This window comes from Artibeus jamaicensis, unplaced genomic scaffold, assembly GCF_021234435.1.
Source record: "Artibeus jamaicensis isolate MK-2021 breed Jamaican fruit bat unplaced genomic scaffold, CSHL_Jam_final contig_3126, whole genome shotgun sequence".
Taxonomy (NCBI): Eukaryota; Metazoa; Chordata; class Mammalia; order Chiroptera; family Phyllostomidae; genus Artibeus; species Artibeus jamaicensis.
In genome coordinates, this window is record NW_026521723.1 from 17,128,788 (window position 1) to 17,143,899 (window position 15,112).

At 34.1% G+C, this 15,112-nt stretch overlaps 1 protein-coding gene across 4 annotated transcripts in view; it reads right to left on the reverse strand.

Moving 5' to 3' along the window:
• Nucleotides 1-15,112, reverse strand: part of GSK3B (glycogen synthase kinase 3 beta) — a 219,520-nt gene that overhangs the window by 22,109 nt on the left and 182,299 nt on the right. For 2 of the 4 annotated variants that reach the window (XM_037158775.2, XM_037158777.2), the window contains 3 exons: nt 14,978-15,073; nt 6,500-6,538; nt 3,864-4,050 (listed from right to left, as the gene is read on the reverse strand). In XM_037158775.2, the coding sequence (XP_037014670.1) occupies nt 3,864-4,050; nt 6,500-6,538; nt 14,978-15,073 (322 nt within the window). The remainder of the gene's footprint in view (nt 1-3,863; nt 4,051-6,499; nt 6,539-14,977; nt 15,074-15,112) is intronic. The other 2 variants (XM_037158776.2, XM_037158778.2) reach the window with 1 other exon arrangement.

The following is a 15,112-nucleotide window of genomic DNA, read 5'->3' on the forward strand; positions in this document are numbered from 1 at the left end:
CATGGCTCAAGAACAACTCAGAGCCCCTGAGACAATAAATCTAAGTGATGAAGAAATAGCCAAACTTTCAGACGCACAGTTCAAAACACTGGTGATCAGGATGCTCACAGAACTGGTAGATTTTAGTCACAAATTAGAGGAACATATGAAGGCTAAACTAATTGAAATGAAGGGAAATACACAGGAAACCAACAGTAATGGAAAGGAAACTGGGACTCAAATCAAAGGAGTAGACCAGAAAGAGGAAAAAAGTGACCAAACAGAAAAGGATGAAGAAACAAGAATTCAAAAAAATGAGGAGAGGCTTAGAAACCTCCAGGACATCTTTAAACGTTCCAACATCCGAATTATTAGGGGTACCAGAAGGGCAAGAGGAACAGCCATGAGTGGAAAACTTATTTGAACAAATAATAAAGGAGAATTTCCCCAATCTGGCAAAGGCAATAGACTTCTAGGAAATTCAGGAAGCTCAGAGAGTCCCAAAGAAGTTGGACCCAAGAAGGAACACACCAAGGCACATCATCATTACATTAGCCAAGATGAAAATGAAGGAGAGAATCCCAGAACCAGCAAGAGCAAAGGGGACAGTCACCTACAAAGGAGTTCCCATCAGACTGTCAGTGGATTTCTCAAAAGAGACCTTACAGGCAAGAAGGGGCTGGAAAGAGGTATTCCAAGTCATGAAATCCAAAGACCTACATCCAAGATTGATCTATCCAGCCAAGCTTTCATTTAGAATGGAAGGACACTTAAAGTGCTTCTCAGATAAAATCAAGTTCAAGGAGTTCATCATCACCAAGCCCTTATTATATGAAATGTTAAAGGGACTTATCTAAGAACAAGAAGATAAAAAAGATGAACAGTGAAAGGACAGCAAACTCACAGTTATTAAAAACCGCACCTAAAACAAAAGCAAACTAAGAGGACAGCTAGATCAGGAGCAGAACCGTAGAAATGAAGATCATATGGAAGGTTAGCAACAGAGGAGTGGGAGAAGGAGAAGGGGGGAGAAGGTACAGAAAATAAGCAGCATAGACAGTAGGCAGAAAATAGATGGGTAGAGGGCAAGAATAGTATGGGAAATACAGAATCTAAAGAACTTGAGGCACATGGTCATAAACTAAAAGGGGGGGAATGGTGGGGGAGGAGATGTGCAGGGTGGAGGGGAATGAAGGGGGGAAATAGAACAACTGTAATGGCATAATTAATAAAATATATATTAAAAAACAAAAGGAAAAACTGACCCCTTTTGGGATTTCCTGATTCTACCTGCTTTCTAAGGCTTGATTCAGCTATGTCTAACATTTGAAATCCAACGATTGGAGGAAAGGGGATGTGCCAAAAGTACAGTCCAGTTTCCAATGTCTGGATGCAGATAATACTGTCAACCAAGGGGTCCTAGAACACTGAAGCCCAGTGCCAAAAAAATGAAATGTCTAATAGACTCCTAGGTTGTGGATCCAGGATGTCAGAAGGTTCTCAAAGTTTTCTTTCTCTTATCTGTTCATCACTCTTTGTCCTTCAGTTGATCATAAAAATACTTCTTTTGATTACTGAGAGTAATACTAATTGCCATTTATGGCTAATTACTTCTGGCAAAGTAATAAACATTAAATTGTAGTTAGCGTTGTTTTAAGCTTTACTTTAACACTATTATTCTCAAGTGCTTACTCTTCATATAGTCATGTTCACATGATAGGTTTACCATACTAACTAAAAGAAGCCAGACACAAAAGGTAATATATTACATGACTCCACTTATATGAAAGTGAATGATGAATCAAATGTAATTACAGTAGTCCCTCTTTATCCACAGGGATATGTTCTAAGACCCACAGTGGATGCCTGAAACTCAGGACAGTACCGAACCCAACATATATTTTTCCTATACATACATACCTATGATACAGTTTAATTTATAAATAAGGTACAGTAAACACTTAACAGTAACTGACAATGAAATAAAACAATTATAATACACTGTAAAAAGAAGTTACTGTTTCACTTATTTATGCATTCATTGGTTGATTCTTGTACGTTCCCTGACCTGGTATTGAATCCACAGCCTTTCCATTTTGAGATGATCTTCTAACCAACTCAGCTATCCAGCCAGGGCTACTTGTATTTTCAATGTTTTCTTCAAGCTACATATATCATTCTTAATTAAAAGTGATACAAATTAAAAATAAAAAACTTAAAAAATTTATTCACTTTTTTAAGGAGAGATACATCGATGCATCATTCCACTTATTTATGTATTCATTGGTTGACACTTGTTAGTGCTCTGACCAGGGTTTGAACCCACAACATTGGCATATTGGGATGATGCTCTAACAAAGTGAGCTACACAGCTAGGGCTAAAATTTATTTTCTTAATAGTTCTAAAATTTATATGACATGGAATTACAGAATCTTTGCTCTTTAAGAGGCCAAGAAGAGTCTCTGCCAAATTGAATTAACCTTATCTACATTATTTGACACTATCCAGATTTTTCCTAATAGAGAGATCAATATTTGAAAACAAATTATTCTACTGTTAAAATAATTACGTCTACCCCCTTTTTTATGAAACAGTCTTGGAAGTATTTTTAGATAGCTTTTGGGAGACCGGTATGTCTTCATTTTTCCAGGCTTTATATTTAGTTATGCCTATTTGTACACCCTACCTGTCATTCATTAATATTCTTCTTAAAATGGCACGGCCAGGACCCAACACAACATTCCAAATGATTTCTGATCACTTTTCTTTTATGAATGTATAGTTTAAGACTACATCAGCATTGTTAGTAGTTATGTAATACTGACAGCTTAAGATTATAGAATATAGAATCATCCAAGTCTATTTTACCAGCAACTCATGTCTTCCAAATCCACAGCTTAAGTACTGCATTTGTCCACACTAAATTTAAATATGGGCTAAAAACTGACCTTAGAATTAAGAAAATATATCTACTTCTTGGTCATAGAAAGCTCTCTGTCTCCTTTCTGCATTTTTGGCTTGGCGAAGCTGACTAATCAGTCAAGCAATCAGCTATTTATTGCTTTTGTTTTTAACTTAAAAAAAAATTTTTTTTGGTACAATTGTCTCCATTTTCCCTCCACCACTTTCCCCTGCCCCTGTTTTTTGCTTATTTTACCTGTGGGAAGTTGTACTTTTTAATATTCAGTTTGGAGGAAAATCACATCATCAGAGGCAGTGTGGTTGATTAAATGAATCACTTAAGGTCTTAATCAGAGAAAAAATGAATAGTGAACACAAAAGGGGTGAAGAAGTAATGACTGTCCCAACATTTTAGAAAGCAGCAACGTGCAGACTCAGTTTTCCTTTTAATGTTTTCTCAGCAGTAGCAATGGTGCCAAAGTCCAGAGGAGATGGGAATTTCTGTATCTATATTACTTCTATTAATTGTTAAGAGTTACAGCACTCCAGTTCCCTTGTTTGTAAGATGGTTGAACTTATACAAATACAGACAGCAATTTATTTCTATGTTTAAAAAATCTGATATAAATTCTTGGGAAGCCACAAATTTTATGTTCTAAGTTTCAGATACAAACCTAAAGGTTAAATTGTACATTAGTCATAAGTCTTATTAGTGAAATCTTTATAATTTCTCATATGCCAAGACTTATAATAATCTGCTAAAAATGAAAGAAGTTATGCCTATTTGAAACATTTTACCTATCACTGTTTTATTCAAAACCACACAAGTAGTGGCCTAATAAGTGGCTAGAAAGAATCTTACCCACCTGCATAAGTACTTAATATATTCGTTTTTGTCTTACAAGACTTTAGTAAACAGTGTCACTTGATACCCATGTGTAGCTTTCTCAGAAATAGTAAATATGCCAATTATTGAAACTACCTTGAGTGGTGAAGTTGAAGAGTGCAGGTGTGTCTCGCCCATTTGGTAGTTTGACATTTGGGTCCCGTAATTCATCAAAAAACGAATGTGCACAAGCTTCCAGTGGTGTCAGTCGGGCAGTTGGCGTGTACTCGAGCAAACGGCTACACAGTGCAATCGCCTCTGGTGGAGTTCGGGGTCGGAAGACCTGCAGTACAAAACAAGGAAAAGAACGATTAATGTTTTAAAAGAATCTTAGCAATTTATCCTCTGAGTACTGAGTTAATTCCCACACTGTACAAAAACATGGTTGCATTTGTGAAAGAAATCTTCTAGGATGAAAAGAGTTAACTGTATATGATTCACTACACTGGAATGAACTAACTGTTTTAAAGAACAGATGAGAAAAGCTCAGAGAAAAAAACTAGGGGAGATGGGAGAAAAATCTATATATGCTAATCATAAAGTAGAACAATCAAACATGCACACAAAATATGACAGGCACAAAAGAAAGGATGGATTCTGGGGGCCAACACAAGAAGAATATCAACAAAAAATTGAAGTTTTGACTGGTGGCATTAGATAAAAATTTGCTTCTTTTGTGTGATTTTTAGCAGAAAAATTGTTGATAATGGATAGCACTATTCATCTGGCAATCAACATCTTTTCAAAAAGAAAAGCTATTTACTGTAAGTCTATCTTTTCAATAAACATAACCTAGCATTATTTGAAGAAATTCTTGAATACCCAGAATTTGACAAAATGTCCAAAATTGTTTTCTCAAGTAGCTGTCTATCACGAACATGGCCAGATTACATGAATTTGTATGAATGCTCTCAGGTTTTAATCAGAAAGAGAGACATACAGTTTCATTAAGAGCCATAGGTCAACTCACAAAAGTCAACTGAATAAAGGCTATCGTGAAGCAAAATGAAAAAAAAAATCTGCTTAATGGAATAGAAAGCTCTCTATTTATGTATGTCTTAAAATCCCTGATCAATACATAAAACTACAAAAATATACTTTGTTCTAAATTATGGACAGTTCAAGAATGAAAGCAGAAGGGGAAACAGAAATAAACAGATGGACAGAAAGCTTTTGAAACTAAAAAAAGAAAAAAGAAAGATGTATCTCTCTATAGGAAGAACACAAAATCAAACAGAAGGTGTGCTTGTGGTAGCAGCAGTGGTGGAGGTAGACAGACATATAAAAAGAAGCACACGTGCACTGAGGGAGGGAAAAAGACCCACAAGTGAGGAAAGGACATGTAGACTGTGACAAGGCATGAAGGAGCCTGGGAGGTTAAGGTTTCCTGAGAATGGCTCGTATAAATCTGGGTATTCACTTCAACTGAAGGTAGGAGAACTCGTTAACTCTCTGTAAGGTCAAAAAATGCTTTACCTTTTATTCTTTTCAGTGCTCTGACTTGCCTCACTCAAGAAAACCTAACTTTATATATTATTTGCAACGTTTAAATCTTCCACTACTCTTCATCATTTTTTCCTCTCATGTTCCCCAGCTAGGTCCGTTATCAAACTCATATGTAAAAGAAAACAGTAGGAAAACAGAAATTTTTTATTGAAAATATTAAGCACTACTGACATATTTTATCCTTGAGTACAGTTTGATTTATTTGAGAGCATATGGATTTATTTTGCCGGCCAATAAAAATTGCCTGTGTGCCAACATGGGAGGCACCTGAGTAGAATTAAAAGTAGAAATAAATATCTCCTGCTAAGATTCAAATGTAGAGTAGCTAGACAGTGACTATATTTTAAATTTAAAAATTTTATGTTATGTTAAAAGACTGTATAAAGCTATTAATAAACCAGTATTGTAAACTGATCTGATTATTAAAAAAAGTCATCCACATCCTTTTAGTATCTTATAGGCTATGAGTGACCATCCATATTAGCACTGTGACACATACTAGCCTATTTTGCCAGGGAGTCCTAACTCACAGAATCAAAGAGTTAAAAACAAAAAAGAATTCATTCCAAAAACCTACATTAGAATCAAGACTTAAACTCCCTTTATTAAAAAGTATGCATTCTTACTTCAAGCCTTTTAAAAGATTCTTGATGAGAAAAGCTTTGGTTTAGTACCTTATAGATAAAGGTTAAGTGGAAACTTATGTGAGGTCAAAATGCAGTGTTTCCTAAAGTTCAGATTTCTGACAATAATACAGGGTATGGTAGCATGCAACTCCCAAAAACTACAAGCCAAACTAGAACACAGTTCTTCTCAATTATCTTTGTGTCTAAAGAAAAGTAAACTACTAAATTGGACTTTTAATAAAGATGTTTCTGCTGCTGCATCATTATTTACTCATTTTAACTGCTTAATATTCATAACCTATGGTTCTGTGGACTTTTGTCAATATTTTTTCTTGCAAAAACAATTTTCAACCCCCACAATTCCTAAACTTCAGTCCAGATGTCAATACATCACTCAGAAGACTGGCAAACACATCACTCAGAATATACCACAAGCAAAACCTGTACCAGAGAGTGAATGAAGTTAGAAATCAGAGCTATCTACATTGTTTTACTGTTATATTTCAAGAATGAGAGTAACTGTCTAGCCTTCCAAAAAGTTTTCCCCCTAGTTTTATAGACCTACCCTGAAATTTTGGGAAAAAAAATTTAAGTACATACCCGCACTCCTGAGGTGAAATGTCCTGTTCCTGACGAATCCTAAAGATGATAATGCAGTGAAATAATCCAAACAGGGGAAGTCAATCCAAAAGAGAATAGTCCAGCAAGGAAAAATATATCCAATGTTATAAGAAATCCATGGTGTGGGGAGGGACATAGAAAATGTTTATACAGTTATAAACTTTAAACATCAGTCTCCACAGTAGCAAGTCCAAGTTTTAAAAATTATTTCACCACAGTGTATGCAAAAAATTTTTGATTGCGCAATGGTGAGGCACAGTAAAGAAACATTTTAATTTTAGTTTATTATGTTCCAATGCCAGTGCATTTATTAAAAAAATACAAAACCAAAAAAAGTTAAAATCAAAATGAAATCTAGAAGTAAAGTTCCCAAAGTAAAGTGTTTGGTCTTCTATGACCTGGATTCATCGTCCATTGATGGCTGGGAGGGGGCATTTAAGACAGCTTTTTAAAGATGTGAGTTCCCAATATGCTAATTTTTCTCTATTAACATATTCCAGTTATACAGTATAAACATTTTTCTGCTAAATTATTAGTGATGAGAGGAAAGTAATAAATATATTTAATTTACATTACTATAGATTTCAAGCCAGATATTTTCAATTTGTGTGAGCTAATAAGAAGAATCAGGCCACCGCGGATTATTCTCCATTTTGGATTGACTTCCCTGCTAAAAGATATTTGCTGACATTCTTATTTTCTTAGGACTCTTCAGAAAATAGACATATCACCTCAGGAGTGCGGGTATAAACTTATATTTTCTATTGTGGGCTTTGCCCCCTTATACCCTTGCACCCATTACTTAGGAAAATATAGAACATTCTTTCCTTTTTGGAAAAAATCACTGAAAAAAAATCCTGCATCTTTGAGCACTATAAATCCAACACAGTTCCATCTGCAAATATGCCCAATTCACCCACCAAAAGCTAAACAAAAATATATACAATATAAACAATACAACTAAGGGACTATCACAGTTATAGGTGACATGCATAGTGATGTACACCAACACCTAGGCACAACGGAGCCAAATATGCAAGGGAGGTGGGAGGGTCTATTATGTCTAGGCATTGAGAACAAACAATGGCAGAACTCACCCGTAGCTGTGAATTCCCTTGGCTATTCTGAGAGAATTTAACGTTCTTTTAGAATAGTTTCCAGTGGGGGAATTAAATATTTTGCAAAAATAAATAATCCGCGGATTACTTTTAGTCTGCAAACTAAAATTTAGTACACGGATTAAAATCCGGCCCATCAAAATAGAAATCTCTCATGAACTAAAGCACAACCAGGTGGACAAATAGAAAACTAGACTAAAAAAAACTGATCACAAAGGAAGACTCAACTGGGCCAACTAACAATTAGTGCGCAGACTAAATATGGCCAGCCAAGTATTAGCAAGGCCATGAAGAGCCCAAAACACTCCTGTAAAACTAAAAACAGAAGTAAATAAATAAAACAAAACAGAACAAAGCAAACAAATAAATAAATAAATAATTGAAAAAGAAAAGAAAAAGAAAAAAATGAAAAGAATCAAAACACTGACATGAACTTTCAAGTGATTCAACTACTACCTCACCTGTGCAGCAACACATTTTCTTAAATTGAAACAAACTCTCATCACAAATTCTAGTCTATAGAAGAAAGTAACAGAAAAAATTAAGTTTTTAAAAAAGAAAGTCTCTGTGATATTGAATAAATGCAAACGAGTCCTTCAATAAAGAATTATTCAAAATAAATTTGCATTTGGGTAACTCAAAAATGATAGAAGCAATTTTCCCTTATATGTCCTACAATGGACTTTTGCTTTCAAATATCAAATTTCAACGTGGAGCTAACTGTTATGACTGAATCTTGAGCCCTTTAAAATTACCATTTATAAACAGTCATGCATACTAAACCAAGACCTATGGTTGATTCTCAGAGCATAAGCTCTCAAGAATTCTACTGCATTAACCAGCCAACCAGAGCAATGTAAAAATGCCTATGGGCAATAATTAATCTAAGGAGAACACAGGACAAGTGCTGTGCCTGTTCCAAACAGCTACTATTCCCCGGTTTTCATTGTGATAAATGTATAAACAGACACTGTTTCACTGGTTATACACTAAATACACAAGCACCCAATGTCAAAAACTGATAACCTCAAACATTCCTAAAGAGCAATTCCAGTACTGGCTCTCAAATAATCTATTAATCATTTTAAATTATTTGCAATTTGTAAACTGAAATAAGGATTAAAAGTGAGAGAGTGCCATGGATATTTTTGAATAGTTAATTATGAAGATTAACCAAGTTAACAAAGAAAAAAACCTTAAGTCTACTTAAGTGCTCAAGAAACACAAATATCCTTTCCTTAGCCACACATTCAATAAATTTCTCTGTACTAATTAAAAGGCATATTGAGTTTTCCCACATTCTACTACATGTAAGAAATATTATGTATGTTTTGACATCAGCATTTAACTATGCAATGTAATTTCTCCTTCTAACACCAACTGGTAAAATAGTATGAGAGGCTTACACAGAATTGTGAATTACTAAATGTCCACTTATCCAATTTAATTGCTCATTGTTCATGAAATAGTTATATGATCTTTCTAAGACCACAGGAATATTTCCTTTTCATTCAAATATTTCCCTTTCATTCACACCTTGTAGGCTACAACAATTCTAACCTACGTGCACCTAACAAAATCCAAACCTTCAAGAGCCTACCTCCCTAGGTCCTTCTATCACATTTTAGGAGGCTTCCATTTCACCCCATTACTCTTGCTGGAAACCTGTCTTAAAATACTTACGGCACGTGAAACACCTTTGAACACATATGGCATACAATTAAGTATATGGTTATATATTAGTGTATATTATTCAAGAGTTGCTTCAACTGAGTTAGTTGTATCCCTTGTAAGCTTCTCAAGGACAAGGACTATATATTTTATTTCTTTTGTATCCTTTATGGTATCCAGTACAGCACTGGTTACCTAGGTTATACGATTTTTTTAAGAACAAATGATAAATTAAAATTTATTCTTTCTTTTTTGTAATATTCCTCTCATATATGGATTACACACCCCACCCCAGTAAGACTAATTTCCAGCAAAGAAATGGGAGGACTAGCCAGTATAAATAGAAAAGTGAGGTAGTATACGCACACAGGAAACAATGTTAGGAAAGGGAAATACTACTTTATTCTAGGACTAATAAAGATGTAAGTAGAAAATTCAATAGAGAACACAGTGTATTCATGAGTGATAATAAATAACAGAATGTTCAGGACAGAGGGGGTTAAGTAATAATACAGAAACTGATTCACCTAAGTAATAGAACAAAACAGACAAGTGGCAATCTTAGAAACGAACAGACATCTCCAACATAGTTTTATGGTTTCTGGAATACATGAGAGTGAAATGAGTACGGCAGAGGGACCAGAGAGCTAGATGAAGTGGACCTGCAAAAAAGCATGTGAAGGCAATTTTTGTTTTGTGTTCTCCCTGCCTTACAATGGCATTTTTGATAATGTGTTCAACTATAGTTGGAACAGGTGAGCTAAGTGAAAAATCCTGCTCCAAAAAGGCCAAAAAATTATAAAATCACGAAGTCTTTAAAAATAAGTATCATCGTTTAGCTTTAAGTATTCAGAATCATAAATACCAATTGTTCAGTCTAGGCTGATTCCTTTGATAGCTAAAATGAGAATTCAATTTTTGGCTTACTTTGTTTAGCTAGTTAGAAATGCCAGTATTCGCTCACATTGAAATAAGTGGATAATGTTCTAAGAAAACAAGTATGTAAGGACTGATTTTTGTGGATAATACATTTTGGAATACTTCACAAGAATGTTCTATGGTCCCACATAGCCTACAAGCACTTAACTGCTACGTAAGCTACCATGTATGCCAAAAACTTATCAGTATTTTTAGGTAATTGATGTACATTTTATTACCATTATGAAATAGAAATCAGGAATTGCTATAATACATATAGTATGTCTGGGTAGGTAGTTTCAGGAATTATGTGGTAGACATAATCATGGAGAACATAGACAATCAGAAAATATTTCATGGGAGAAGTGAGATTTCAGGTCTCAAGAAAAGGTTAGAACTTAGTAGAGAAGGAAAACATTCTAAGGGTGAAAAAAAAGACTCTGGCAAGAGGCAGAAATGAATGTGTTTTCTCTGGGGTCCAATCAGGAGACAAATTTGATTAGACCAAAAAATTCAGCTTTGACTGCATGGTCCTTTCAGATGAACTACAAGCTACCGTATTAACTAATTGAAATGTAATGTAACTAATTGGAAACGTAAGGGAATCCAATCGAAAGAGATCAGGACCCTTGGGATTCTAATCTACTTCCTTACACTACATAATTGTATCACTTATGAATTTAATTAGTCTGAAACAATATATAAACACCCGTGTTACCTGACTCCATAGGAGTATCTACTACTGGGAAAATGGGAGACTACTTGTCTTAAATAACTTTAGACAAAAAGTTAGTAGAAGTGAGTACTCAAAATGAGTGGAAAAACTCCTATTATTACAATATAACCTTATTAGAAATTCCTAACCTACCCTAATTAAATATTAATGTTTAAATGTACTGCCTAACTATACACAGGCATTTAAGGGCAGAGGAACTGAAGAAACTGGGAACCAGACTGGGTTCTATCAACTTGATGCTTCAGGGAAAGTTAGGAATAGGACAAGAACTAAATATCTCATTATTTTTTTTTGAAGGAAAAGGCAGAAATGATTAGCAACAGAATAAATGTACACTTGTCACCCCAACTGAAACATCTGAGTGAAGGGGCATGCAATTAATAATTACACGGGACAAGCATAAATTGGAACATATGATCACTCTTGTCATTATATGTATATTATGTTAAAGTTTCCTAAAGGCAATGAGGAATCAGAGAATAATTCTAAATGGGAGTGACAGTACCACAAGTGCTTTCAATAAAGTTCACTTTTTTCAGCAAGGAAAATGTGAAATATGTGAAACTGAAGGAGAGAACTAGTTAGGAGATAGGAGGTTGTTTTAACAATTAACATAAAGTCAAGGCAGTGGAGATAGAGAGGACAAATCACAGAACTACACTGGGGGCAGAATCTTTACATCATTAACTAAAATGAAATAATCCTTTACATGCATACTTTATATTTTCAAAACCAGAGAGAAAACAAAGCAGCTAACTGCTACCTTACCTTAACAAAAGAAAAAACCTGAAGCACGAACAGTAAAAGCAGTGCTTAAACTAGATCCTAACTTCATTCCTAATAGACTATATCATTTAACCACACCTCCAGATTTCAAATGCAGAATTTAGGCTCCCTGTTTTCTTCCAAACAATTTCCATCTCTTAATCCTCAATCTACTTTCCTATCACTTCCTTTTGCTTCTGATCTGGCTTTTATTCTTTGATGTGTATAGGATACACCAATGCAGAGGTCTTCATCTTTCTCACCTCTACTCCCAAGAATGGTTCTTGTTTCAAAATATTAGCACTTATTTTCTTTATTATTACCTACTTAAACTGTAAGTGCTGTATCAATGAATTAGGTTGCTCTGGCTATTAAGTAATAGTCAAAGGCAACTTACTGGATTTCTAAATTCTCAAGATTCCTGCTGTATAGCACACTGGGATCATGTCATGGTCTTGTTCTGCTGTTTGTTATCTTTCCGACATATCTGAATCCCTCACCTCAGTATTTCCATGGAAGACATTTTCTCTCTTGATCATTAAGTCGACCTACTTTTTGAGAACACCAGCTTCGAATCCTGGTGATACAGCCACACTACACTGCAGCACAGAAAACCAGGATGCACACAGCTTCAGGAAGTGGAGCTAAAGTGCATTTTAACAGAAGACCTCAAAATAAAGGCAAAGCAGCTTTTGTTTCCAAACTGTTAAGCACCCTCTAAGGTCAAGAAGCTCTTCTCTGTAGACAACATTAATGTACTAGACAACATTAATGTACTAAAATAATAATAATAACTCCATGGCTGCCTAGTATAAGAGAGCTTTTCTCAAGTTAGTGTCCACTATCACAATGAAGGATAGAGGGGAAATTTCCATATTGATAACAAATTTTTAAAAATCAATATAAGCATACACTAGATCATCTAGATTCATCTGGAAGATAGAGCAGTGTCATGAAATTTCTGTGTCTGAACTTGGTTTTGTGTTTACAACCATGGTAACACCAACCTAGTTGTGTGCACTAATGAGAAATTAACATAAATATCCTTATTATATAATAAATGCATTTGTACCAAGTGAAACCAAATTATGTCAAGGTACACTACATGAATGAAGAGTTCATAGTAGTTTGAACAGACCAAATAGGTGAGGGAATAGAAACAAAAATAAATAAAAGGGCTTTATTTAGATTATTCAAGTTTGAAAAACATTAGTGTAAGATACAGAAACATCAAGAACCCACAAGGGCAAAGGAAAGTGTAAAGCAAACAAAGTCTTCTGTTGGCTGCATTTTAATTAGAACCAATCATTCTTCACATTCCATCCTGGCTACTACTTGAATTGAAAAGATACAACTCAGGGGGAAAAGTGCAGAATATGACATACTAATATTGGTGGCAGCCTTGATTTAAAAAAAAATGAGGACAGGACTAAAAAATAAGATTTCATAACCTCGATTTCAGCATTATATTGCTTAGATATCCTGCATTAAGACTCACATTTGTATACTTAGAACTTTTCTTTCTTCATAAAAATATCATGCTTATTGAAGAATATATGGAAATGCAGAACAAAGAAAAAATTCACCCACACTCTTCTTAGCTAAACTACAATTAGCATTTTGGAATATGTTCCTGTATTTACTCAACAGACAGATTCTCTGTTTTTTTAATTCTTTTTGTTTTCCTCAACATGGTTAAAGCCAAAGTACACTACAAACCACTTACCAGCACTTTAACTTGGAATAATTTCACTGGATTCAACTCACCCTCTAAATCCAAATAGATAACCTGGGATTCTATGAATTTAGAGCCAGGTGAGAGACTCTAAATATCTTCTGACCCAGATTTAAAATATACTTTAAGTATAAAAACCAAAGAACGGTTCATGTTAGAATATTTAGTGTTTGTTATATATAAAGTTAATAAGGAGGGAAAAGGCAACATCTTGGTCAGCGAAAGCTAAAGCTTATAATTCTGGCACTAAAATACTACTGAGGTCTTTGATTCTAAATAATATGTAAATAATTAGTAATAAGAGGATTTTTTTTTAAATGAAGAGAGGTAATGCGATTATGAGAACTTTAAAAAAAGTAATTAGAATTATTATACAATTTAGAAACAGAAAAACACACTTTCAGTCTGGAAATGTAAATTATATCAACTATAGCCCTAAATTACTTCAAATAAGATTTGAAACTAATTAAATGAACTTACCAACGTTCGAAACAAATTGTTATATGTATGTTTTTAAATACAGAATATCTCTCCTTGAAATATACATTAAAAAGTTGAACATTTCTAACCCACAAAAATATATAATGGAATATAAGAGGGGGGTACATGGCACATAAACTGGTGTTTAAACAACCTGTCATTAAACACACATGCTTGCACATGAATAGACATTTACTGGCTTTGTAACAGCCACCCATTTGATCTTGAATAAGTCACTTTGTATCTTTGGTCAGAGTTTCTGAATCTGTAAAATGAGGAAGCTGGAGAGTCATTCTAGCTATAAACCCTACTGAGATTTTTTTTTCCTTTCTGCATGTTCATCTCATAAATCAAACTGAGATGAAAAAAGCCCTTTTAAAAAAAATCTCTTTTAAAATCATTTAAATTAAATGTCAAAGTAAAAAAAAGTTTTCTGGTAAATTAGTACTTATGCTCTTAGAATTGGTTCCATTTAATGTCAAGGCTAGATTTTCCAATGGCTAGTGACTTCCTGTTAACATATTAATTGCTTTCAATGTATACTCCTAGCAAGATCGTATCAGCTTTTTATTCCTGCTCCCAAAACATCAATAGGAGAGTAAACAAGAGAAGAAAAACATACTATTATCATCTATAATAAGATCTATAAATTAAGTTTAAAAAATAAATATATGAAATATATTTTTTCATATGCTGTATGATACTAAATTAATAAACACCTCTAACTACATAGAGAAATTTACTTCTGAATTTTAAGTAGTCAAAGTTTATATATGAATTGTGCTCTTAATAAAACTCTGTATTTTAATGATATCTTCACCCTACAAATAAAAACCCAGGCTGGAAAACTATTTATAGGAAATCAGTGGGGACAAAACTACATACAGCCAATTAAACACTGAAGTACAACTACTCAACTATCTTTATAGGTGGCTATCTAGTTTCAAAAATAGTTTGGTTTAATAACAATGAAAAACCCAAATTTTGGTTAACTATTGGTTAATATACTTCTATAAAATCTCTATTTGACTCACCTTAGTCCAAGGGTGTGCCTTAATTTGAGGAAATTTGAATTCTGTGTAGTTTGGGTTCATTTCTCTAATTTGCTCCCTTGTTGGTGTCCCCAGGACCTAGAAAGAGAAAGCTAGTTATTGCCATGTTTTTCTATA